This window comes from Haemaphysalis longicornis, unplaced genomic scaffold (genome assembly GCF_048455015.1).
Source record: "Haemaphysalis longicornis isolate Haplotype H1 unplaced genomic scaffold, Haemaphysalis longicornis Haplotype H1 scaffold_10, whole genome shotgun sequence".
Lineage (NCBI taxonomy): Eukaryota > Metazoa > Arthropoda > Arachnida > Ixodida > Ixodidae > Haemaphysalis > Haemaphysalis longicornis.
Genome location: NW_027526204.1, coordinates 137102433 through 137128304, shown reverse-complemented (window position 1 = coordinate 137128304; position 25872 = coordinate 137102433). Strand labels below are relative to the sequence as shown.

The 25872-nt window shown below is 48.8% G+C and overlaps 2 protein-coding genes across 7 annotated transcripts in view; one reads left to right on the top strand and one right to left on the bottom strand.

The window, feature by feature from the left end:
• The window catches only part of L(3)mbt (lethal (3) malignant brain tumor), a 36712-nt gene extending 35465 nt beyond the window's left edge, over window positions 1-1247 (bottom strand). The window contains exon 1 of one of the 3 annotated variants that reach the window (XM_077690899.1): window positions 1143-1247. The gene's annotated coding sequence lies outside the window, so the exon portion shown is untranslated. Of the gene's footprint in view, window positions 1-182; window positions 340-712; window positions 1026-1142 lie in introns of those variants that run through there. The other 2 variants (XM_077690900.1, XM_077690901.1) reach the window with 2 other exon arrangements.
• A 1333-nt stretch (window positions 1248-2580) lies between these two features.
• Window positions 2581-25262, top strand: Kap3 (kinesin associated protein 3). 4 transcript variants are annotated; one of them, XR_013320293.1, is made up of 7 exons: window positions 2581-3305; window positions 4645-4989; window positions 5730-6056; window positions 12068-12877; window positions 14838-15065; window positions 16270-24293; window positions 24423-25262. XR_013320293.1 is itself a non-coding variant. In XM_077690893.1 (6 exons), exons 1-6 carry the CDS (start codon window positions 2994-2996, stop codon window positions 24441-24443), a joined length of 2043 nt encoding a protein of 680 aa, XP_077547019.1. In that variant the 5' UTR covers window positions 2581-2993; the 3' UTR covers window positions 24444-24613. The 4 variants fall into 4 exon arrangements, 3 of the variants coding, with proteins under 3 accessions (XP_077547019.1, XP_077547018.1, XP_077547020.1); XM_077690893.1 differs by lacking the exon at window positions 16270-24293 and having other exon boundaries at window positions 24423-24613; XM_077690892.1 differs by lacking the exon at window positions 24423-25262 and having other exon boundaries at window positions 16270-24416.
• The last annotated feature ends 610 nt before the right edge of the window (window positions 25263-25872 follow it).

Here is a 25872-nt window from a genome sequence, read left to right as displayed (position 1 = left end):
ATTTTTTTTAGCACGGTTCCCTTTACTAGTTTAAATATGCACCGACTTGCTCCGGTCTTCCAATAATATTGAACGCCCTTAAATGTTAAGACCTTAATATTTAGAGCATGAAATGGCAGCGTTCGCACGATACCAAACGAAACTGGCCAGTATTCACGGAAAATAAAAGTACAGCACAGCACCTCAATGTAAACCATAATCTATCGGGCTTCGAGGTCCTGCGCTGAGGCGTCAAGCCACCTGCAGATCTTCAATTACGACGCAGGGTGCACGGCTAAGGCTATAACCCAAAAAAAAGCGACGATGTTTCTTTTGAATCATATCCTTTTAGCACAAAAATTCGCCACACTGAACGTCTTTCGTCACGGCCTATCAACGGTACACAAACTCGCTACCCACGTGATGTGTCGTTTTAGTTCGCACGTCGATAAATAATGGGAGTGTGACTGCTAGCTAAACGGTCCATACCAGCGCAAACCGAAAGATTTAACAGCTGCTGCAGATGACTTATGACGCGACTCAAGAACTTCGTAATTTTAAGAGATAAAATTGCATATGCTAGCTTACAACACTCCCCAGACCACGGAGTTCAAAATATTTGCAATTATAAAGCCAACGACACGAGCCGCGCACTTGCCGTCCGCTAATTACGTGCCCGCAACTCGGCTAATACCAGTTTCCTCATAAATGGAAATTTTTGCCAAAAACGCACAGTACGGTTCGACGCTGCTCTTCTCTCTTCGTTGAGCTAGCTAGGATTACAGGCTCTTTCTCTCCCCCACACATTGAGAAAAAAAAAGTTTCCCTGACACTAACGGAGACTTCACGGGCAAAGAAGTATTTTTACAAAAATCGCCCCGTTCTTCCATGCCGTTCGCTCAAGCGCACGCCAGTAATCATTTTTCAGCAGCAAACATATTTTACACAGCTGTCTTTGGTTCGCGACCGAAATATAAAGCACAAGAAGTCGCGCCGAGAAAGTCGGGTGTTACTCATCAAGTTTTCTTTCATGTTTGCTTGCCGCATTTTTAGAAAACATGAAGTAAAATTCTTATTAGCCTCCTAGGTCTAAATTAGCGCGCTTTTTCTGCGACAGAACAACAGCCTGTTTTCTCTTCAAAATATTGCAAGACGATACGTACAGAATTTCGCAGCCGCCATACCAGCACCAGCGATAATGCCCGCTTTCCCAGTGCCCGATCTGCGCATGCGTCACGCTAAGGATCCGCCCAGTAGGGCGGAGTTTCGAGGATTACCGCGGCGGCCTTGGATGCTGGCGCGCACAGCGGCGCGCCATCGGAAGATCCCAACGAACAAAATTTCAAAGACAAGGCGAGCTCGGCGAGCCCTCATGGAAATGTGTGCGAATGAACTGCTACTTCGACGAAACCACGCTCTGTAGCTTGCCGTTAGCTCTCACCATAGTCGCGTTGAACGGGAAGATGTCAGAGTGCTGTAATAGTAGAGTGAATAGTATGCTAGTTCAACACGGCGTACACTCACGGCCATCAGTTGCGAAAAACCACATTCTTGATTATGTCAATTTTATTTAATGAAACACCGCCGATAGCGCGGAGAAACATATCGCAGAGTAAGAATATACGTAGGAAGATTTCGGCTAGTATTTATATAATTAATAAAGTGATCCACGTGGTTCAGATCGAAGAATTGAGAAGTCTTCGTTTTTCGGGAGAGCGAACTTCATGTGCAACAATTTATAATTATGTGTTATTTTGTTGTAGTAGCCCACGTACGACAGCACTTTTCACGGCGAGTGCGCTATGCAGCATTAATCATTATTTGCTTAATTTTTCGCTTCAGAATGTACATACGCATGGAACATCGTACATCGTACGTGCGCCACTACGATGTATGAACATAGTCATTTCATAATTGACCTGTAACAACGCGCAAGTTAAAAATAAAGAATGAATACTGATCGTTCTAGAGTGCGTTTGAAAAACTTCCATCTCACGCGCTTTGCCGATTTCAACGCAAACGCAGCTGCTTCCTATGAATCCTTTTTTTAGTGGTGCATTGTTCATGTAAGCGCGCTGGCATTGCCAATTGAAGCACAGTGTAATATAGCAATATTTACCACGTGAAAATTAACGCACTGAAATAATAAAGTTATTCAAGGCAATAAGCAATTTCGAAACGTAGTAATCGTACTAAGCTGGGCTGCGTCGTCTGCTTCTGCCAGTAGGCATGGCATGGACCGGCATGGACCACGGACTGCGAAATCCATAAAGAAGGCGTTGGTAAAAACTAATTTTGAGCTATAAAAATAACAGTCCCTTACGTTTAAACAAATAACTGTTTATATTTTTAGTTTTTAATGAACACAGTGTAATCCAACATTTACACATAAAAATGTTTCAGGTTTCGTTTGTTTAATGTGGTTTAATGTAGCAGCACCTAGTAAAAGTGGTAAAAGGCAGTTGCAATCAATTGTAATTACCGGGCTATGACTGGAGTGGTGGTGAAAACGCGCTCATAAGGATGAGACAAAGACGCGACGAACAAAGCTTTTGAAGCCATGACGCTCAAGGCTCAGAGGTGTTTCCGTTACCACACATAATCAAACCATCATCATCATCAGCGACCTACACCCAGCGTCTGCTCTGCCGGCCCAAATGCACGAACTTGCCTACGATATGACAACCGTGGCTTTATCTGGTCTAATAGGACAGTCTAAATGCATGAACTCATTTTGTCTCTATCTATTTGTGCCAATAACGGAAGTAAAACTGCTACTGCAGTGTGCGCGTGACGTCTCCTCGTAGCGCGCTCAGCGAGTGACGAGATCGATAAATTGCTCGACCAAAAATTAACCACGCGCACTCCCAAAGCAGGTCACACCTCGTCTTCCGACTTGATTTGTGAGGCCCGCGGTGCGCTGCAACGCGATGGTAAGGTAGCAAGCCACTGGACTCCCTGCTGTGCGTTTTGAGGTCCGCCGTAGTTGTCACGGGCGGCAACACTACGTCGAAATGCAGCCCGATGACGTACCACAGTGCATTCAGAGGAACTTCCGTAACTGCGAATTGGACGTGCACCCAAGTGAAAAAGCCCTGGTGGTTCGCTACGATCTAGAGGCAGTGGTACTTGGCGATGGGCCGGCAATCGAGCAGAGCCGCGCCTGCCAGAAAGTTATCCGCGTCAAAAGTCTCAATGCCGCCACGGACTTGGCCGCCCTGGCACGCGAAATCGTCGCCAAGTGCGACCTCCTGCACGAGTCCCAAACCGCCCAGGTGGAAAGGCTGCTTCTGTACCTTCAGCAGCGCCGCGACGCCGGGACAAGGGTATGTGGGACGACGTGCATGCGCCCAAATGGTCCGTGTGCTGCGGGGCACTCCACAAATTAATCTCGCCGTAACACTTACAGGGAGTGGGAAGCACCACTGCTCATTTGCCGCGTGACGCTTTGTATTTAGATTGTTCTTCTAGGTAGTACTGACACTTCGGAGAACTCTCTACTGCGGCCAAAGTGCTGCCGGAATGCGTAGCGTATTGCCGCCCAAAAGATCCATCCAGATAACGCGCATCTTTCAGTCTCCTTTATACTAAAACGCAAGCATGCACTTAAGCACACACCATTGCATGAGTGACTGCTCCTGGCAACACCAAAACCTTCGAAAGAAAAATAGCCATTGCGCAAACTTACAGGTACTTGCATATCTTGAGGAATTGTTTTTTTAACTGCTGAAATACACGCATGGGAACGATGGTCACAATGTGTTGCACAAGATGTAGAGCCTGCAGTGATGAATCCGAATGTTACATAGGAGAGTTGAAACAACAGTACTGTGGCAAGGGCAACACGACTTCAGGATCCTTGAGAAAAGGGATTGCGCAGCACCTAGAGAGGCAGATCCACTGACGGTCACACGGACATCCGAGAGAGGGAGGGGCGTGCCACGGTTTCCACTCACTATACGACTGTAAACAAGCCTTTACCATAGTGGTTCCTACAACTACACAGGTATGTTCTCGCAGAGTAGGTAGTGCGGGATTATTTTAGAAATGCGAATGAAGACAAGGGGGCTAAACAGAGCAAGGGCATGCACAAGTGTGTGAAGCTGGGCACGCTGGTGTGGATTCATGGTTTGTAAACAGCGCAAGGATGGGACCACAGAATACGGAAAGGCGTGCACTTTTTTCATGTCTGGGACGTTTACGAAAAAATATTATGCTGTGCACCTGTTATGCAAATGGAAAGTGGGAGTCACAACCCATCACAGTTAAAGTATTCAACCATTTCCTTGTACTGGTAACACCACTGTGAAGACAAGTGGCCCGTTTAAAACTTGCATACGGAAGAGCTTGCATTGGTTTTATTAAAGTGAGCTCACGAATGGAAAATGCAGCTGAATTTTCCATTATGCAAGAAAGTATTTTTTGTATGGGCGCATAACCACATTCTGTTCAGCTGACTGCTCAGTGGCAGCATAAACTGTTTGACATAATTTGCCTGTGCAAGTTACAGTGTGGGTTGCGGGGCTGATAACAGAGTTTGAGGCAGGCAGGAAACTAAGTGGCTTGATGAAATAACAATAACAATTAAACTTGTGTTTATCAGGAAGACCTTAATCTTGCACTGGACAAATAACGGCTGCTGATGATGGTGACAATGCATCGCAGCCCCAGACGGCAGTGCAGCGTGTCGACGGCCCGTCCCCACCGGGCGGCGGCGGCCGTGGTGGTGCGGTGGCCCCTGTGGCCAGCATGGCGTGCCTCGAGTCGTACGTGGAGATGCTGTACGAGGAGGGGGAGGAGAAGGTGCGGGGCTCGTCGCTGGTGCTGCAGCTGGCGCGCAGCCCGGACAACCTGGGTGAGCTGGCGGCCAATGACACGTTGCTGTGCGCGCTGGCCCGTGTGCTGCGCGAGGACGGCCGTCGGGACACCCAGCTGGCCACCAACCTGGCCTACGTCTTCTTCTGCCTCTCCACCTTCTCCCAGTTCCACCCGGTCATCGCCGAGTACAAGGTGCCCCAGGGCTTCGGCCTCCTACCTTTCTTCTTCCTTTTTTGACTGCAGAAAAATAAGTCATGACTTGTTCAAAGGGATTGGTGTCAGAAGAAAATACTATGATAGGTGGTTGGTGTAACGTTACACATGGAAACAGGCACACAGTCATCTTCAATCTGCTACTAACATTAGTGAGAAATCATGACGCCAGTTTCATGCCTGTATTTACTGGAGGGAAGTCCGGCACTAGTGCCCAGGTGAGCGGCATTTGAACAAGCATTGCACCATGCACCACTGAGGAGTGCTCCTTTCATCTGTCTTCATGGTCCCTTCAAGCATATCCTCTGTACCACTGAATGAAAGCAGTACTCATCCGAGAGAAGTTTAAAATTACCTTTGCCACAGCTCTGTTCCCTGCAGTAGTGGGTGTGTAGCGTGGGAGTGCTCCAAAGAAAGGCAGGGAAATTTTTTTTTCCCCTTTGTAATGGCAACCAACAACAGGGCACACTAGACGCATTTTGTCGTGGTACTCCTCAGTGACCTAACCATGCGAGTCACACACCCTTCCATCATCATTCTATTCGCTGTGAGCATAAAAACAGCTTGAGGCCAGGATTATTCTGGAAGAGGTCCACATTTGCTTGCCTCGTTGCTAACCACTGTTCGATCGCGGCTACTGGGAAGGAGCACACTTTCGGTGAGGTGAGATGCAGGGAGAGACGGGAGCTCTGCCTCCTGCCCCCTTCCTTTGCTGTCAGGTGGGCTCCATCTGCCTGGACCTGGTGGAGTGGGAGCTACGGCGGCACGCCCACTGGCGGGAGGAGCTTGAGCGGGGCGAGGAAGGGGAGGGGGACGGGGGGCGCAGTCGGCGCAAGTTCTCGGGGCTGGTGCGGCGGCAGGACCAGCTGCTGCGGGTGTGCCTCTACCTGCTGCTCAACGTGGCCGAGGAGCCCCGCTCCGAGATCAAGATGGTCAACCGGGGACTCGTGCCCATGATAGTCGAGTGCCTCGGCCGGGAGCAGCCCGACCTGCTCCTACTGGCCGTCTGCTTCCTCAAGAGGCTCTCCGTTTACTACGAGAACCAGGTGCGAGGACGACAGCTCCTCCTCTTCTTCCCGAACCACCAGATTTACGCTGCCCTTAAGACAGGAGCAGCAGTGGACGTTGTGCGAGCACCTTACGTGCCTCGAGATCTTTATGACCAATTTGGGTGCACCTTTTCCCCCACGTGCTCGCTTTTTCACAAAAAATGTGCACTCAAAAGTGCCAACTCCCTGGCACCAGCCGTTTCGCCAATTTGTGGCATCACTTGTGACGACGCACGTCCAAGTCTGTAGGGCAGCATTGAATAGATTGAAACCGCTTTCGGGTGCCAAACGCATCATCCCAACGCATTTGTGCCAAACGCATCATCCGCTTCACAGTGCAAGTAATGGGGACGCCTGTTTTGTCCACGTGCCATGAGATATTGCCACAAGCTTAACTGGGCTCAACAGGCAGTCCAGACTTCGAGAGGAGCTCGTGCCTGCTTGGCAAGACAACTGATGCTCGAGACCACCAAAAACACAGGACCTGGAAAAAGCAGGGGGCCTGGTGCATGCTGCGGGACAGGTGAACGTGATGGCTTGGGAGTAGAACAGATGCATGCAAAGGAGAGCCCTGACGGGGGGAGCCACTTCATGAATTGTGGCCACTGTGTCTGTCGGAAGTGTTTGCATTAAAAGATGAAGAAACAGCAGTGACGAAAAAGATACAAACACTATGCAGTAGTAAAGAAGTCTTTGATAATCACTATGCTTTCGCCTTCAAACCACCTCAGTAGACTTAAGTTCCTGGAGAATTTCTTTCCTCTCCTTGTCTGCTGTGCCATATGAGGCCCGCCAGTCCTTTTTCTTATACATTAAAAGCTTGGTAATTCGAACTCGGTTAATTCAAACTTTTTAGTTAATTCGAACTCATGCCCTGGTCCTGGCACAGCCCTGTATATTTCAATGGGGGAAAACTCCTGATAATTTCAACGCGTCGGTATCCAGAACCGTTAATTCGAACTATGATCCTCTGGTTTCCACCACTCCTGGCAGAAGAAGTCGGCCCAGAGTGGTTGCAGTGTGTTGCGAATCCAAAACAAACCAAATTTACTAGAGATGCAAAACAACGAAACAGAAAAACAACAGTGTGGAAGGCGCGCTTGCTTCTTGCAACAGCTATTTTCGCGTCTACAGAGGGCGCCGTGCCACCGGCGCCATTGCTCTGGCATGTGCCATCATTATTTATGAAACATTATTTACAAAATCATCTGCCACAAATGTGTAGTAGTGCCTAATTTGCAATAATGAGTCCAGAGGTGGCTTCTCTGTGTTCTACCCGTGCAGTGTGGCGCGATTTTCATTCATTCTAGCGCCCGCCTGCTAATTCGAACTCCGCTTAATTCGAACAATTTTATGGTCCCCTTCGAGTTCGAATTAACGAGCTTTAACTGTATTAGATGTTGTAAAAATGTTGTTACTATTTGTAGGATTTGCAGTTCTGGTAGCATGTCTCTACCCTGACACCACCCTCAATCTTAGGGAAAGTGGCGCACATGGCTTTCGGCTTGTTCCAGGTTATATATATGTGCTGTTACGATTCAGCACTCTGCTACCCTGTGCGTGCGGGCTACAAATTTGGTGTAGTGTGGTGAAATGTGCTGCAGGAAAGCCCGCCCTCCTCAAACAAATTACGACAAGCGGGGTCGTGTTGAGACTTAATTCTACAAGCAGACTCCGCTCGCCGAGATCTCCTTTCCCCCCTCTCTCAGACTCAACGTGCGCCGTCTATCACGAGACCGGGAAAGGGTGTTCTTGTGTGCACAAAGCATTGGAAGGCAGCAGAACTGTTGCCGCTTCTGTGTGTAGGTTGTATTTACTGGTGTGGCACGCATGCGGGCAACCATGCGCATGTGTCACCATGCTATTGCCCGAGTGTCTGTGTTGCTAAGGCGCCGCCGCACTGGTTACGTCTGGCTCCACGAGATGGCAGTACTTGTCTGTGCTGGCGCCTGATAAAGCACAGCACATGACAACAGTTAGCTGTTCGATGTTCCAAACTGTGCCCCACCGAACGCGAAATAATACCTTGACGCCAAATACTGTTCCGTGAAGCACCCTGATCTACTTATCACAAGACACAGTTGACATCATCACATGACTAGGTAGAGCGGTAAAAACTTCAGCGCCTACGTATCCGTGCAACTGCGTTGTGATGGACCAAATCGCGTGCGTGTGCAAGTGAAAGCCGATTGCCACTCAAGGTATGTTGCGTGTTCAAGGACAACAAAAATATTGTTGTGAAAATGTTGCTGCGTGGAAGCCAAAGGGACCCTGCAGCATGCTTTGAGCAGTGCAAGTAAACCTGCGCGACGTTTACATTACACTGCCAAGAATTCCTGAGCCAAATTTTACACGTGCACGTCATGCGGTAAGCTTGCAGATCGCTGTGAAAGACGCAGAAAAACCAACCACACTCTTTTCAATCTCCCTCATTATGCACCCCTGTAATTACGTCATTACAGTGGTGGCTGTCCTATTGGCTGTTAGTGGTCAACTTCGGGGTATATTTCTCACATTTCCTGTGACGATCCCTCATTGGCGGCGCTGTGCACCAACCCCTTCTATGCCCGATCCTATACGGACATTTTTGGCATTTCTTTTGTGTTTTGAGTGCACGCGGATTCTGAGTGACAAACTCAATACTTCACTTTCAACCAAACTCCTCGACAACAAACGTTTATTGCTTAAAAAACGCCCTACCAGCCTGAGTGTGTGTTTGCAAGCAGGCGTCAATCCCTGCTTTTTGTTGCACCAGTCTGGAAATAAACCCTTCCACGTTGTGGACAAAAAGAGAAAACTCTCCGGCCTGTGATATATATAAGGCCTCCGAAGAGAATGCCACGAGCCACCCCCCTCTCCGAGAGAGGGCAGCAGCTTTTGTCGCGTAGTCCGCGGTCGTGTTGAGAGGAAATGATTATATGCGATTTTTATCTCGCGTAGCTTCAGTGATAGTGAACGGATTTTATAATTCTTGCATGAGGAGATTTCTAGGACAATATATTTTACCCCGAAATACATTTCGAGTGGTTAGTAGTAAGTGCTGCGGACCCCTTTAAGCGATTTGTTCAAAGGTCGCTTGTGATTCGTCAGTGATTGTGCTGGCTGGGCAGTGCAAGCACTGTACGGCTTGGGAGACGGCCTCGCATGCACTAGCTGCTATGCTGCCATCATTGTATCTAAATCGGCGTATGCATGAAACATTTCTTCAAAACCATTATTTGGTTTTTGTACCCAACCATGCATTAAAGGGACCCTGCAACACTCTCCGTGCAGTGCAAGTAAATCTGCGCGACGTTTAGATTACACTGCCAAGAACACCCGAGCCAAATATTACACGTGCACGTGAAGCAGTAAGCGTGCAAATCGCCGTGAAAGACGCGGAAAAACCAACCGCGCTCTCTTCAATTCTCCTCATTATGCACCCCTGGCATGGCCTCTACGACATCAGTCAGGCCATGGCTGTCCTGGCTGTCCTATTGGCTGTCACTGGTCAACTTTGCGGCTAAATTCTGGCATTTCCTGTGACGATCTGCTGTCTTCGGCGCTGTGTATCAACCTCGTCTATGTCTGACCCTGTCCGCATGCTTTTGGTGTTTCTTTTGTTTTGAGTGCGCGCGGAGTTTTAATGACGAACTAATTATTCCACTTTCAACGAGCCCACTCGACAACAAACATTTATTGCTTCAAAAACGCCCTACCAACCTAAGTGCTTGCTCGTGAGCAGACCGCCATGCCTGCTTTTTTGTGGCACCAGACCGGAAATAGACCCATCCACGTTGCGGGGAGAAGGACAAAATTCCCCGGCCTATGACATATCGAAGGCCGCCGAACAAAAACGCCGCGCGCCGCCCCCCTCTCCGGGAGAGAGCCCGCAGCTGTCGTCGCGTTGTCTGCGGTTGAGTTGAGAGGAAACATTTATGCGCGATTTTTCATCGCGCGTAGTTTCGGTGACAGTGAACGGATTTTCATAGTTCTTGCGGGAGGAGATTGCTGGAACAATGGACTTTACCCCAAAATACATTCCGAATAGTCAATAATAAGTGTAGCAGGGTCCCTTTAAAGGAGCACTGACACCAATTTTTGGCGTTAATATTATTGCACAGTTCGCTTCCTTCACTCAACAGAATACCCTGGGTGAAATATGAGCGGCCTGCGACGCAAAGAACATAGTTTAATTGGATCTCATTTATCGCGCCGACGGAGCAGCGCACGGAGCGGCACTCAGCAAATGGACATCAGCGTGACATCATCCAGGGAGAGCCAAAAGAATTGACGCGGCAGCGCTCATCAAAAGCTCGTGACGTCACTTCACGCACGCGGCCCCACGAGCGGCGAGCGGGCGCAACACCCTCTTAAGCGGGCGCCGGTGACGTCCTCACAAAGCGGTGAGGTCAGGCAGAGAGAGAGAAAAATATTTTTATTTCTCCAGCAGAGGCTGATGTGTGGGCGTCGCCCCGTGGAAGGCATCCCTAGTCCGGGATGCCTTGACTTCGGCTGGCCGTCCGTGCTCGGGTCACCAACTTAAACTGGATATCCGGGTCCGGGCTGGCCAGGGAAGCCCTCCATTGCTCGAAGGTTGGGTTGGAAAGGGGGGGGGGGGGGGCAAGTCTGGAGTTCGTTGGCACTCCCACAGTATATGGTAGAGGGTGCCAGGCTGGGGACCATGAGCACAGAGGGAAGAGTGTTGGGTGGGGAAGATGAGGTGGAGGCGGGTGGGATGTGGATAGGTATTCGTTTGGAGCCGCCGCCAAGTTGTACCGTCCTCTCTGGAGAGGCGCCAGTGTGGTGGTGGGAGGCGACGGCGAGTTTGCCAGTAATGCGCGAGAATCTCCGTGTAGCCACTGAGTGGGTGGGGTTGATCGTGAGGGGGTAAACATTGGCCACAGTCGGCAATGGCTCGGTGTATCATATCGCGATCCGCGGCGTGAGCCGCTTCATTGCCGGGGATGGCGGCGTGTCCAGGAGCCCAGACGATGCGGATGTCAGGGGTCGTTGAGCAGTTTTTGAGGATGTGAAGTGCTGATGAAGAAATTCGGCCAATTTGGTAATTTCGGCAGGCTGTCTGCGAATTGGTCAGGCAGGGAGTCTGTCATATGCGCCGTTCGGGATGAAAGTGCGGGTATTTGAAGCAAATGATTTTCAGGCCGTTCAGTGTAATTAACTATCGCGCGCTGAAGTATTTGAAGTGCTGTTTCAGGTTCGCCAGACCATTAAGCATCGATAAAAGCAATAAAAGTCTAACATAAAATTTTCGTGTCAGTGCTCCTTTAAAGGGCACTTGTGGTGACAGCCGTGGTCGCAGGCAACTGCAGCGTCGGCCTCTTGCGCACCGTGTCACTTTCGTTTGCAGCCACAGTTTCATTTTCTGGTCATGCGAAGTGCTCGATGGCAAGCAGAGCGCCACCACATAATGTGAGCGCTATTTATAATATATCTGTTGATGCAACCGCCGAGAATCTGGCAGCAGACAATGCACGGTGATGTTTTTTTTTTTTTTCTCCCCTGCGAGATGCGGGCACAAAGCATCTGCACAGGCACAACGGGCGCTGTCCTGGCGGTTTTCAGTGTTACCAAGCAAAGAAATCACCCGCTGAACTTTTCAGTGAATACCATCTATAAATTCCGCCCTTTTGGCGGTTCGTAGCAGTCAACATAGGGGACTGAACTGAGAACGCTGCTCTGCCCGTCGACTCCATGCTGCTCCTGTATCATCGCTGTTCATCTTGCCATGCAGCAAATCCTTTAAGTTTTGCTCTGGGCTCTTTGTCGTCAAAACCAATGCAGCTCTCCTGTTCGCTGCTCGTCCCCCACGCTACCACTACATGACAGAGGCAACAAAGCTCGGTATGGTAACATTCACCAATGTAACAGTGCTCAAGACAAAATTTCTTTGGATATGTATGCAAGTCGATCAAATCACAAAAACTTAGGGGTCCAGCAAGTTTGTAGCTTTTCCTGTGCACGTAACTTTTCCTGTTTCTCGCTTATTCTTGCCTTTCTAACCGCAGGCCGAAATGGCCCGTCTGCCCACAATCGAGCGCCTGGCGCCCCTGCTCTCACGGCCGCCCCTGACCTCGGCCGTGCTGCGGCTGCTGCTGAACCTGTCCTTCGAGCGTGCCCACCGGTCGGCCATGCTCACGGCGGGGCTCATCCCCAAGCTCGTGCAGCACCTCGTCACGGAGGGGCGCCCGGCGGCTGACGAGACACCCACCCTGTGCGTCCTGTACCACCTGAGCCTCGATGACCGGTGCAAGTCCCAGTTTCCCTACACAGACTGCGTGCCCTGGCTGGTGCAGTGCCTCCTAGGGAGCTCTAGTCCCCAGCCGGCCCCGCTGGCACTTGCCATCAGCCTTGCAGGCCATCGGCGCAATGCCCAGCTTTTTGCCAGCTCCCTGGAGAAGCTACTTGAGCGGGCTTTGCGAGACGCCGACGCCCTGTTCCTCCGCCTGGTCCGCACCGCAACCCAGCACGGCAGCTCCGCCCACTCGACGTCCCTCGCGTCTCGAGCGGAGGCTCTCTGCAACGCGCTGATGCAGCAGTCGTCGAGTGCCGAGAGTGACTTTGCCCTCGAGTGTGCCTCCACTCTGGCTCAACTGGAGGGGGCACACTTTGAGCCGCTGCTGGACCGGCTGCTGCCCTGGATCCGTAGCCGGCTCGTCGAGGGGCCGGAGGAGCTCCTGGTGCCGCTAGTGCAGCTGGTGGCCACGGTGGCAAGGAGTGGTGAGACCTGTGCCCATGCCATCGTGCAGCAGGGTCTGGTGGCCGACTTGACAGATCTGCTCAGGGCTAGGCAGGAGGACGACCAACTGGTGCTGCAGGTTGGTTTCCAGCTGAAACATTCAGCTTAATTGATTTAACCTGTTGGGGCACCTCATTGCTCAAGAGTGAATGAAAATTTACCAAACACATTTTAGTCGTATTATGTAGCGCTGATGTGTCACCAACTCAGTCTGCACCTGCCTTTTTTGTGTGATATTTTTGCAGAATCTCTCAAGCACTCATGTGCCCTCACGACGGAGCAAGAATAAGATAGGAGGTGAAACTAGGCTTCCTAGCGCGACCAAATAATGTCACAAGCGCTCGTCATAGGTTAAGCTAGCGGCATCTGCCGCGGGTGAAGAAACTGCGCGGCCTCTCAATCGGCATTTCACTGTTCAGCCGCGGAATAAGTGTGGCCGCTATCACTTCTTCCATCAGGTGCCGCTACCCTCTCCTTCGCCGTCGTAGCTACGAAGCTTGGAGTCTGCCTTGGTTTTCATTGTGACATTACCTGGTCGCTCACCCGCTCTTGTTGCAATAGGCCGTTTCACCTCCTATATATTCTTCCTCCGTGGCCCTCACATTTATGAAACGCCTTCCACTTGGACAGCAGAGTTGCACACTTGAGAGGATAAAAAAATAAAATGCTTCTTTTTTTTTTTTTGTTGAATTGGCTACGCAGTTCTGCATTCACTATAGAGCCACAGCAATTAGTGGCATATCCCTTTTGATATCTGTACATATCTGAAAGAATCGTGAAGACAACGTAAGACATTAGCTCATTCAGACCCCACTATAGTTTAGCTTAGCAAGACGCACCACTCCTATCACCATACCTGCCAGGTTTCCCGAATTGTCCAGGAGACTCCCAAATTCTGATGGTTTTGTACGATTGTACAACCAAAACAAAAATCTCTTGGATGGAAATGCACCTGTGTTTGGCCAAATTTTTCTCCTCAGTCTGACCACATTGCACTAGAGCTACCTTACAATCCAATCCATTCCTACACCAATTGACATTGTCATAAGTGTGCTCGTATAACGATGTCAAAGAGCTTAAAAAGCATAGTTGGCCATGCGCAGAATTTGAATCAATCAGTACCACAGAAACGCCCAATGCGAGAGGCAGTTCAGCATAGCAAAGAAAAATCGCACCGAGTTCTGAGCATACATGTCTGACACAGCCCTGGGTTACATTCTTTTGGTGAAGTGTCGCAGGTGTGAACATTGTTACTCTTGACAGTGTTTCTAAGACTTCCTGAAAAGGGCGGCGTCACCCATGAAGAAGATTTAGCAACTGACCAGTGGTGTAGTTAGTAGTAGTTTGGACGAAACAGTTCAGTTTTTGCTCTGTTGTAACTGAATTAAAAAGGGATCTAAAATATTTCATTCTGTTGCTACCAATCTTTCCCCCCTTATCCCCCCGCCTCCCCTTCCCCCCATCTCTGGTCGCATCTCCCTAATGCCACCCTGGTGAACGGGGCCGGTATGCATCACCAAGGAGTGAGCGTTTGAAGGGACAGATTCTGAACTTCTGGTTTTTTTGCCATAATAGGACACACCAAAGGCTCGATGTTGTACGTGGGAGAGCATCCAAAATTGAACAGTTGGCACACTTGGCACTTGTAGCATCCACCTTTCCGAACAACTGAGATTTACAGATGCACAGATGATGAGAGTGTTAACTGGTGTGCAGTGGAAACCAGTGAGAGGCAGCTATAATCTTCGTGGAAATGAAAGGTGGGAAAGAGGCAGTTATGGGGCGGCACAGCGTTTGAGTGCATAATCAAAAGGAAAATGTGAGCCTTAGGTTGAAAAAATAAAAGAAATAAATAGCCGCAGCCAACAGTACCGTGGGTGGGATGGAATTTGTTGTCTCCCATCATTCGATGACGAAGCCTTGACGTCAGTCCAGCCCTGATTCACCTGGAGGAGGTGCACGCATACATTTCGCTTCCTACATCAACGGCTTCTTTGAGCAGTGTTGCTAACAGGAGGGGTCCTTGCGCGCACACGCAGGTGGCGTACGCGTTTGACGCCCTGGTGAGCTGCGGGGGAGGCGGGGTGCGGGAGTCCCTGGTGCGGGAGGGTGGCCAGGAGGTGCCGGCCTACCTGCTGGACCTGCTGCCCGACCGCAACCCGGAGGTGGGCCGGGTGTGCGGCCACGCCCTGGCCCTGCTGGCCCACCACTTCCCCGAGTGGGAGCGCCGCCTCCGGGAGACCCGCTTCTGCTGGCACAACGCACAGGTGGGCAGGGCTTCTTCACCGGGAACCTGCTAACAGGGCTGGCTGGTTATGTGTGACAACAAACGTTTACAGCGCAAAACAACAAGGAAGAACGAAACACCAGTGACCGGAGTGATCTTATTAGAAACCACGTTTTTCATACTTCAGGCCCTTTCTCGTGTTTCGCAGTGCTCATGCTGTTGCATTCTTCCTTTGTGTCCTTGTTGTTCTGCCCTGGAAACTTTGTCATGCAGCTACAGCTTAACAGCTACTTCGCATCACTGTCGCCATTTACATAGTCGATGCATCATTGTGTGTGGCATATGTCATGCGTGCAGGGTTGCTCTTTCTTCTTCTTTTTCTTAGGTGGTCTAGGACAGTGGTTTCCTTGCCCACCTACAACTTCGTTTTTTTTTTTTTTTAACCAAACTGTAAACAGAACTGTGCATGCCTTTGATCGTCTGCTCACTGCAGGGTGCAGACAACCACAGCTAAATGTGGCGTGCAAGCAGACGATGCTAATTTCTTTCGCTTTTAATCCCTGGAAAAAATTATTCATGCTGCAAAAAGTAAGTGAACGAATAGTTTTACAATAAAAATTATTCGAACAGCAATTTAATTCTTTAAAAAAAGATGTCTCAACGGCAAATGCAGTGAGCGCACTGAGAGGGCACTGCAGTCGACCAGTGGGATGTTTTTCATGCATTTTCATCACTGCAATGACACCCTGTTGTAATGCAAAACTGGCCTGGACAGCAGACTAGCCGTATTTCTAGAGACTATAGCACTACCCTTGCAAACCAAAGCTGAAGTGTGTGGCAGGAGAGCCAGCTGACAGGGGAGGCGGCAGGGACAGTGAAGGTGACATGTTTCACGGTGCCACACACCGATTGTTGCATTGTTAGCTTCGTGCGTCAAAAATATTCCGCACATAGAATGCAGTCGTGATTATATGTTGCCACTGGTGTGGACCGGCAGCTCTGGTCAACTGTACTGTTGGCACTTGAGTGGCGCCGTGGCCTCAAGGCAGACATTATGTGGAACAGAGGGTGTAACTTCCTGATGAATATGATCTACAAGCATTAATCAATTAACTATACAATTATCAGGTTTAGAAGGCAGTTGCTAACTAAACCTCATCCGCTAGAGTCCAGGACTGGGCTATAGTGGGTGACGTCAGAGTACCATCTCCTTGTGCTGTAGTGGCGTGCCTTGCACAACGCAGTGGCTGGCAGTGGTGCAGTCTGGGGAGGCACCCGAAGAGCACGAGGAGGGCACGTGTGAGCAGTTCCTGGACCGCTCGGATCTGCTGTCCAATGGCAGCGCGACCTCCGACCCCTGAGTCCTCGCGAGCCGGCACTGCTGAGCAGTGCTTGGGGAACATCAACAGCCTCCTTGGGTGGTGGGGGTCACTCGACCACTCATGCACATGCATCTATAGAAGAGCTTTCGACCTCAGAAGGTCCTGCCTGGACAGGCAACACTGAGAACTTTTCCACAAAGGCTGTTGGAACAGCAATGCCCAGCTAGTTTTTCCAGCCACGTCTTGTGTGGCCGCTTGACAGCAACTGGGAAGCTTTCCTGTAGGCGTAGACGTGCACTGCATTCACACAACAGCTAGGTCTTCCGGTGTAATGCCTGATGCCGTGCATTCAAAGGTGCTTTAGCGCGGCCGTACTATTTAAAGGGACACTGAAGTGAATTTGTCAAGCTCCCGTTTTTGCTTGCACTGCGTAGACTGGCTCAAATTAGCACACTTTTCATCGTTTTTACGATTGACAAATCGGTAATTATTTTACAAAGCGCGAAAGAAGAAAAACTACATTGCGCGGTTTGCGGCGGCCGCACCAACTAAAGCTGTGACGTTAGGAGGAGCGGGACCGTGATTGGACGATGCCCAAGGTGAGCAACCAAACAAGTTTCGGTTTCGGTTTCGGTTCTGTAAAACACAACCGTAGGCGTTGTTGGATGGGCATTCTCAATAACTCAGTAATCATCGTACCGCGCTTCTGTCATGTTGTCAGCTGTAAAAATGCATAAAGATAAGCCTCCTAGGACGGCTTGGAATCGTAGCATTCACTATCCGAATCCTACACAGTGCATGAACGCCCTCCGCGTACCCGCAGACGCCCAAATGTCATGCGCTTTTCCCCCATATTTGGAGCTTGCCTCCCTCATGCCTGTATCGTAAAAAGCGTGTTCGCACCAGGCCAAGGGTCTGTTCATTCGGGCCTGTGCCCACTGCCTGCAAGCAGTCGGTGCTTATGGCAACAGCACGCCAACGAGAACTCGCTAGTGCGCCAGTGCCAGCCTGCGCGCATTTTGTGAACTAGTTCGTGGAGCCATGAACGTTGCGGCCGAAAAAAAGGTGAACTCAATATAGAAAACATCGGCGGAAAACGAAAAAGTTAACTTACAGAAAAAAAAAGCACGTACCCGCGGGGATTCGAACTCCTGACTTGCAAAGTACTTGCGGTGGCATATCTTGCGCCTCAAACAACTCGGCCACAAAGCAGGCTACGCTGGCTGTGGTAATATAGGGTATATATTGTACAACCAGTTTACACTTTTATTTAGTTTTGGCATTTCAAGCAGCTTAGGTGACTATTTGTTGTATTGCTCACGTCTAGCAATTGCATTTCGTAGACGGAAAAGCGTTCGCAGATGTGTGGTCGTGCTGCTGACCGCTGTGCTTGTTCGCCCAGCGCGAAAAAGTGCTTCCCGCGCCCTAGTTTTACGCTGTACGGTAAAAATATCAGTTGATTTTATTTCTTTAGTACCTATATTGACTTCGCTGACTCTTCTCCCGCCTTCAAGAGGCCTTATATTTTCCTACTGGCGTACCAGTCAGCGAAGCGTCGCATGTGCGCTTGTGCAGCACTTGTGTGAAGCGACCTTGACTTGGAGCTAGATACAGTGTACAAACTAACCAAGTAAAGAAAGGCAGATTCTACCATTCACAAACGTGTCCTGGCTTCATTTCAACTGAGCGAACGAATTGCGACGACCCGTCGGCGGCCGGCGGACGAAACGCTGGGCCGACTGACTGTCTGAAGGCAGGGGAGCCGTGCAGTTGCGCAGCCAATTGCGAGCTCGGCTCCTCTCGACGTCACACGAAAACGCCGCAGAAAATGGGCAAGCGTAAAGAGAGGAGGACAGCATTTTCGAATTAATTTTTCTACTAAATAAAATCGCGTAAACGCGCCCAGGGTGGTCGAAACATGGTCTGGGGACTCCGGACTACAATTTGCGCAAGTAATCCCGCAATGTTTACATATCACTTCAGTGTCCCTTTAAGGCTGACAAAACACAAGAACGTCCGTTAGACACAGAGCTTTGGCGAGGTATTCAGGAGCTCTCAACGGCCCGACCTTAGAGAAGCATTTCTTTCTACAAGGCCCCCTCATAGAGCGTGTGATTGCCTTAGAACTCTGGGTTAGACAGGTTTATATCGTATTGAAGTGAAGGCACCAAGTTTCTACAACGTGTGTAAGTGTAAACTTGTGGCTTTAAATTATGGACTGGGCCTTTCGCATTTTGCCTGCATACTGTTGCATCGTCACTTCCATTTGGTTTTACAGTATCACCACTGCTAGAAGAATGAACAATTATTTATTTATTTATTGTCTGCCTTCCCTATTGCACATTGCAAACTGTACTCCGGTGTACATACTTGCCATTGCACAAGCTTATAAATATAGTTAATGTAATCACACGTACAATAAAAAAGACATTAAGTGTTTAAGACCTTAGGATACTGAATGACATTATTTGTGCAGGCCGTGTTACACACGAAAATGCAAAAATATGCTCGGCACGATTTGTGATAATGACCAAAAAGAGAAATGCACTCATATTTTAGAAATTTTCAACGTAGGGAAAAACGTCTTACAAGGGTTAAAAATGTTTTTTGTGAAAGAAAATGTTAGGAGAAATAGTCCTGTCCAAAAAAATGGTGTGAGCGGTTTCTAAAATTGTTCTCGGCAGCTGCCGTCGCCTGCTAGCGATAGCCAAATCCGAAGAATTCAGAACGACGAGGGACACGGTGTTTTGCCTTTTGCTGCTGTTTTAGTGAACTTGGTCTTCTTCAGAACTTCGCCACCAAGAGGGCACAAAAAATCGCCTTATTTTGAAGTTAAGCTACATTTCTGTGTCAACACACTGGTGCTGAGAGTTTCGTTGGTTTCCTTTGGTGCTCATTGCGTTCAAAAGTAGGCAGATTTAAGCCATTTGTGAAAGCGAATGAATTGTGCGGAACTCCTTAAACCAAAAATGACATTAGAGCGAATGGCATTAGATTTTCACGTGTAACATTGAATTAATGGCATTCAAGCTTAAAGCATTAAGCACTCAATGTCATTTTTCGTGTACGTGTGGCACGGGTATAAGGCTCATTGTGCAGGAACCTGCTTTGGGCAAGAGCACTTCCCTCATAAAACAGAGCAAACTCGTCGCATGTGGACGAGACACATTCCTCTTGCGTGTGCTCAACACCATAGTTGCAAGAGTGCATCCTTGAGGGAGTCCAAGCATGAACACGTGCATTTCGTTACAGCACCCATGCAAAAAAGCTAGCTAAATGGTGTTTGCGGCAATGTCGTCATCCCCTCAGTGGCTAGCCAAACAACTGAACCTGAAGGTCCGGTTGCTTTTTTCTTCGTGGTGCACCGCTGGTGCAGTGCTTGTCATGCTCCTTTCTGATTGCAACCATTCAGCTAAAGGGGAAGTATATTGCTGCCGGGCAAGGGCTCAGTACTTGCAAGTAGCAGAAGACGGGCCTGGGAATACCGTTATGGGTGAGAAACTTGTGAATCGGAAATACGTGGCATTGAGTGCAATAGCTTGCTCTGCATGACTACCACCGTCCAGTAAGTGGTAACTTTCTTGACACCAAATAATGGAAGAAAATTCTTCTTTTCAATCATGCTCAGCTAGCAATCGTTCAGCTGGTGTGACCATACAAGGGGAGGACGCCGACGAGTGCCATACTTCTGCAGTTTATTTCTTGTACAACTTTTCTCACTGCTCGCTTGTGTCCTCCCGTTGTGTTTTAAATGCAGAGCATTTCTTTAACTCACGATGTCACCCGGCGTTGTCGGTGTGCCTCGGCGTCCGCAACAGCCGTTCCAGGTGCGCCCTCTCCCCCACTCCTCCTCTCCCTCATCACGCTACCCTCCTCGCTCTCAACAACAGGTCCGCACCCCTCCCCCTACACTATATAAAAAAATAATACTTACCGGCGCCTGGTTTCGATCCCACGATCCTGCGGGCGGAACGTAAGGTACATGGTGCTCTACCCACTGCGCCACAAAGCCGACACAGAATGGAAGGCTACGAACGCGCCTTATATCCTTGACTCATTCAAACTACGTCAAGAAGCTGCTGATACAACGCATTCGCTACCTGTGGGCGGAACGCGAGGTACATGGTGCTCTTCCCACTGCGCCACAAAACCGACACAGAATGAAAGGCTACGAACGCGCCTTATATCCTTGACTCATTCAAACTACGTCAAGAAGCTGCTGATACAACGCGTTCACTACCACCAACCCCCCAAACACTAAACGTTAACGCAATACACCCACCCCCTATGCGACGCATTTACTCGAGTCCCCCTCGCGGGGAGATGAGCCCTTTTTCATCTAGATTTCCGCTGTTAATACCATGGATCTGTACCAACTAGCCCAGCTTGCCACATTTCTGGTTTTATAAGCTCGCTTCGCCCTAAGCCACCTGACGTCCCTCCATTTATTTATTTATTTCATTCCGTTTCTTTTATTATCTTATCCCCCCCCCCCCTTTCACTTGTGCTACATGCAGGTCACCCTGAAGTGCTAATTTCTCTGAGATGTTTGTTAGGAATGCATTAGATTTTATTGCTTTGCAACGCGCGCTTAAACAGCACAAAATAAAAGGGAAATGGCAGAGAGAAATAAAGCTTTAATAACTTATTTCTCAGCAGACAAGGCATCTTTGGCTGCCGAAAAAAAGCCAGGAGAGCTACGATACGCGCAGTCTTTCAGTTCAAACAAAATGTTATTCAGCCTTTAGTTTCCCTTAAACACTTTATTGGCCGTGACTATGTAATCTGGGCAATGAGGCATGTCGTAATAGATGGTTAGACTAATTTAATATGCATTTAACGTGCACTAGAGTCTCAGATGAATGAGCATTTGTAAATTCTTCCTTTGTCAAAGGGTAAAGTGTAATAATACACCAAATCGAGCTAGCTGTTATGTTCTCAGAAGCACAGTCACCAGGCCGCTCCTGTGGGTATAACTGAAGCATGCAATAGCACACAGCAAGGAAAAGTAAAGAAAAGGCCTGTTTTATTTGTCACTTTGGACTGCTGTGAACTGCTCCAAAGCAGCTCCATATCTTATTTTCCCATGAAACTGCTATGGCAGGAGAGGTTTTGGACTGCCCAGAAACTGCTTAGAACTAACTGCCCTGGACAGGCCAATAAAGAGACTGAAAGAAACAAAGCAAGAAAAATCACCATATCCTTTTCCATCTCCCGTCTAAACTGCTAAGTTCATGGAGTTCATATCCTCACCGAGTTATAATTGATTCGCCTGCATAAAATTGTCTTTGCAGCCCATTTTTATTCATGGTGGACCGTCAAAACCTGGCATAAACTTGCCTGTAGCAGTGCATGAGTGCTGCGCAACCATGAGTGTCCCTGTCAGACAGCCCTCTTGTGCAAGTGCTGTCTCTTCCACAACCTCAGGCCTACTGAGAAGCCATTCATCTGGACCAAATACTATTTGATCCCTGACCTGCGCGGATGTTGTCTGCTCCCACCAAGGAGCGATACCAGCGCTGTTGCTGGTACGGTCCTTAAAGCTAGTCCAGATGATTCAATGTTTCATGTAGGCAGAGTGCATTATCACTAGCAATAATGCACTGGAGCAAGGCACAGGTGCGTTGCAAACCTGCATGCACTATACATCTTGGTTAAGCCTGGGAAAGCCAGTGAAAAAAATGGCTGCGGCTTAGCGCGGCTAACCCTGGATATGCTAAGCAAAAGCTTGGCTTAGCCTGGTTAAGTCATTGTTTCAGTTGGTTAACCTTTGATTTAGCTGCAAATATTATACTATTCCTCCAAATCCTGCCTTTGTCTACAGTTGTGGTCCCACTTTCGGCGTTTTCCGAGCCGAATGGCTCGCTGGGGAGTATTTGCGGGGTTACAGTGTACTAGAAGAGAGAAGTGTGCCGTTCGGGGCCAAATAGGGGGGTCCTTTTTGCAAGGAAAATTTCTGCTTAGGAACTCCTGTTGTAAGCAGTGCCCCTAGAGAAGTGTGCCGTTCGGGGCAATTAGGGGGGTCCTCTTGGAATGAAAATTTCTGCTGAAAAACTCCTGTTGTAAGCATTGCCCCTGGCGGCTGCTGCTTACCAGTTGATTTCGGAAGTTTTTTTTGTTAAATAATTCCTATTTACTACCTAAATAGTCTTATTTCTTTTTTTTGATGATATAGTAATTTGTAAAACTTGTCAAATAACTGTTCAGTTTGATTTAAAAACTTACAGGTGGTGCTGGCTGCAACAGGAGTTCCCTGGGGAACGCCTGCACTCCATACAATTTTTTCATCGCAAAAGGGACCCTCGCTCTCCATTGGTTTTTCCGCCGAATGATACACCTTACCTTCTAGTGCACTGTAGCGGGGTGGTCAGACACCGCTTGCAAACGACGACTCAAAGCCTCCCTCCAGCTCCTGAGCTCAGAGGAGACGGCCCGGCCTCGCTCTCATTCATGGCCAAATGGGCATGCATGCAGTGAGTCGTGTGGTCAGGTGTGAATGAGCTTTGGAGAGCAGATGTGCCAAGCCGACAGTGGAGGTGGGGGAGGTGGTAGTGGCAGATGCGACCGTGGAGGTCAAATCTCCGTGACTGCAAAACCGCTCAACGAGATTACTAAAGCTTTGCTTTAAAAAAAATTACACCATCTTCCCGTAGGGGAACCCTGAGTAGTATGCGAAGCAGCCATGGGGTCGACTGAAGTTCCCATTAGTTTTCAGTTCATCGTTTCCGTTGACGTTCAGCTTTGCGTGCCTTCGTTGTATCAGTAGCTTCTTGACGTAGTGTGAATGAGTGGAGGACATAAGGCGCATTCGTAGCACATGCTCCCATCTCGGTCTGTAGCGCAGTGGGAAGAGCGCCACATACCTCCCGTTGCGGCCAGAGTGTCGTGAGATCGAAACCGGGCGCCACCTAACTATTTCTTTTTATAGTGGGCTGCGCTGACATCAGCCCAAACGCTGACGGGGTTGAAGAGATGCGCATGCGCAGTAGAGTGCGGATGGCGGACAACGACAACGAGGGAGGGAGGGACATAGCCCCAAGCATGAGATGCTTCACATCTAATGATACGTAGACATGCAGCACGAAAAGACAACACACATGCTGGACTAATTAAGTGAAGAATGATGCATCCTACGAACAAACAACCAGCAACGCATGCACAGTGATTCTAGCAGAAAGCAAAGTTTCTCAGGGTAAACTTTCTGATAGAAATGAACACACCAGCCTCAGTGTACTGCCTTTAGCAACATCATCCATCTTGTAGAAAGGCAACCTTTTTATCACTCAAACTGGTAGATGGTACACTGATGCGGTTTCCTTCTTGTTGCTGTCTGATATAAAACGCTTCGAGTATCTCTCTCTCTAAGTTTTCGTTCTACCTTTGGCAAGAGCAGTTCCATTTTCAAAAAGTGGCATTCAATTGCACTTGCGACAGTGAAAAGCAAAATGACCCGTTCCGCGAGTGTTGGTCAATGCACAGTGCTTGCGCTGTGTTGCCCAGCGTGTGTGTTCTTTTCTTTGCCTTGTGTTTGCTTCTTATTTTTCGTTGGTTTTCCCAAGCTTCAGCATTAACCAACTGGCCCAGCAAGCTACCCTTCTATCATCTTGGTTGTATTGTACATTGTTGCCAGACTACACCCCAAACTTTGAATTGTGAATGGACTTGTTGCTGAAGAAGAGAACCTGGGACAACAGTTGGTCCATAGAGTACGGCTGATACGAATCGGTAGCACCTGCTGCGTAACCCCGCTAGATGTCTGCACACCTCATTCTCTGGCCACGGCTTTGCTGCACACTCTTGGTGCCTTGGAGAGACGCTGTGCTCGCTTCAGAATTGCCAGGTACGAACTACAGATTGAAGCACTGCTGTCAGCAGCAACTGGGAACCCCAAACAACCGGGAAAATTGGCTTCCTTCCCACGGTGTAAGACACAGCAGTACATTAAGGTATGCTTTGCGCAGATTTTGATGAAATAGTGAGAAAACACTCTAGCCGAAGTGCCCTACCTTTCTAATGACAATGCAGTCGTAACAAGGACTTCTGTCACTTTTTTTTTTTTTTTTGTACAATTGCAGCTGTCGCAGCCAGCCTGGTAGCCATACCCGAGGTTGGCACATGTTCTCGTCTATTTTCCAAAAGGCCTGCTTGTTTCACAATAAAATTGCAACTCTTTCTGAGCACTGATTGTGCCCCGGCTGTGGTCACTCTGCCAGCTGCCAGAACCAGCTACAGGTCACCCTGTAGCCGGTGCTCATGGCAGGGAGCTGCTCTTCATATTGTCACCAATGAGACGATGGATGTTGGCGGTGGAGGGTTGCTAGTATTGGTTTTATTAACATGAACTGGTGGGGTAGGAGCAGCGTCTGCCCCTTTGATGATGGTTGAGAGAGCTGAGCTCCAGAGCAGTTAATAATGGCCGTTGACCATTCGCAGTGCGCTGTAATGAATACCAATGCCTTGCGGCAATACTAAGGCCTCGTAGCAATGAATACTAGTGCCGGTGGCATTAGTATTTATTGCCGCAATATTAGTGTAGTAGCTCAGTTTTGGTGCTTCAGAAGCTTGGTTGGTACCTGCCTAGGCCTAGTTTGTAGTCGAAGAGTTGCCATGGTTAACTGCTGAGTCAGCATTTTCACCTTCACTGTCACCGGCTAAGCTACAGTACCACATTGTAGGTGGTATTTTTGCTTCTCTACCAGCTGGGGTTTCACTAGGCTGGTTGTGAATTAAGGAAAATATTTTCTAAGGCAAGTGCTGAGCACACTGATAACAGAGCATGCACTGGCGTGCTTTTTCACAAGTACTAACTGCATAGGATGGCACCCGAAAATTGCTCAAACACAACTAGCACGTTTGTTACTACTAACTACTAACCTTGAAGTGAGCATCGAGTATGTGCAGCTGCCTTTACCAACATCAACCCAAGTTCCACAGTTGCTAGCTGAGAGAAAGCAAAGCAAGAGAGGTTTTTTGGGGCTTTATCTCATTTCCACCACGGTGATTCTGGCTAGTCGGTGAGCGGTAGCAGTTTGCCCGGTTGGATAGAAATCAAGACAGGCTGTTCTTGAGGAAAGCAGTCTGTCACGTTGCTGAGCTAATTAGGTCATGGAATGGTGCTAACCACAAAATGGCAATTACGGGTGCCATTATACGTCGTTCTGTCTCACATTGTTCCTGTCAGTTTAGCGCAGTATGTCACAGAACTGGGAGAATTTTCCCAAGTTTGTGTCAAGTCTCAATTTCTACAGTACGTTTAGGAGTCTATTAAGCTAGCAAAGATGTACTGAATGTGTAGGAAAAAGTGTGACCCAAAGGATGGTGCTAGCTTTGGCTTGTTACCTTTCAAAGATGGGAACAATGAAAAACAAGATACACAGACAAGCGCTGACTAGCAACTGATTTTGTGGTCAAGAAAGCATAGCATACATTCATAAACAAAGAATTATGTTTGGGTTCCAGGGAGCACCACATAGACTATTGAGATGATAAAAATCGAATCTCTTTTTCCTGCAATATTACGAATTG

What these genes read in the sequence shown, in the direction of transcription:
- Kap3 (XM_077690892.1), top strand. Translation starts at nt 2,994, where the DNA reads ATGCAGCCCGATGACGTACCACAGTGCATTCAGAGGAACTTCCGTAAC. An exon ending in GCCGCGACGCCGGGACAAGG is followed by an intron (nt 3,306 to 4,644) that starts GTATGTGGGACG and finishes AATGCATCGCAG; the next exon opens with CCCCAGACGGCAGTGCAGCG. An exon ending in TCTGCTGGCACAACGCACAG is followed by an intron (nt 15,066 to 16,269) that starts GTGGGCAGGGCT and finishes TGCACAACGCAG; the next exon opens with TGGCTGGCAGTGGTGCAGTC.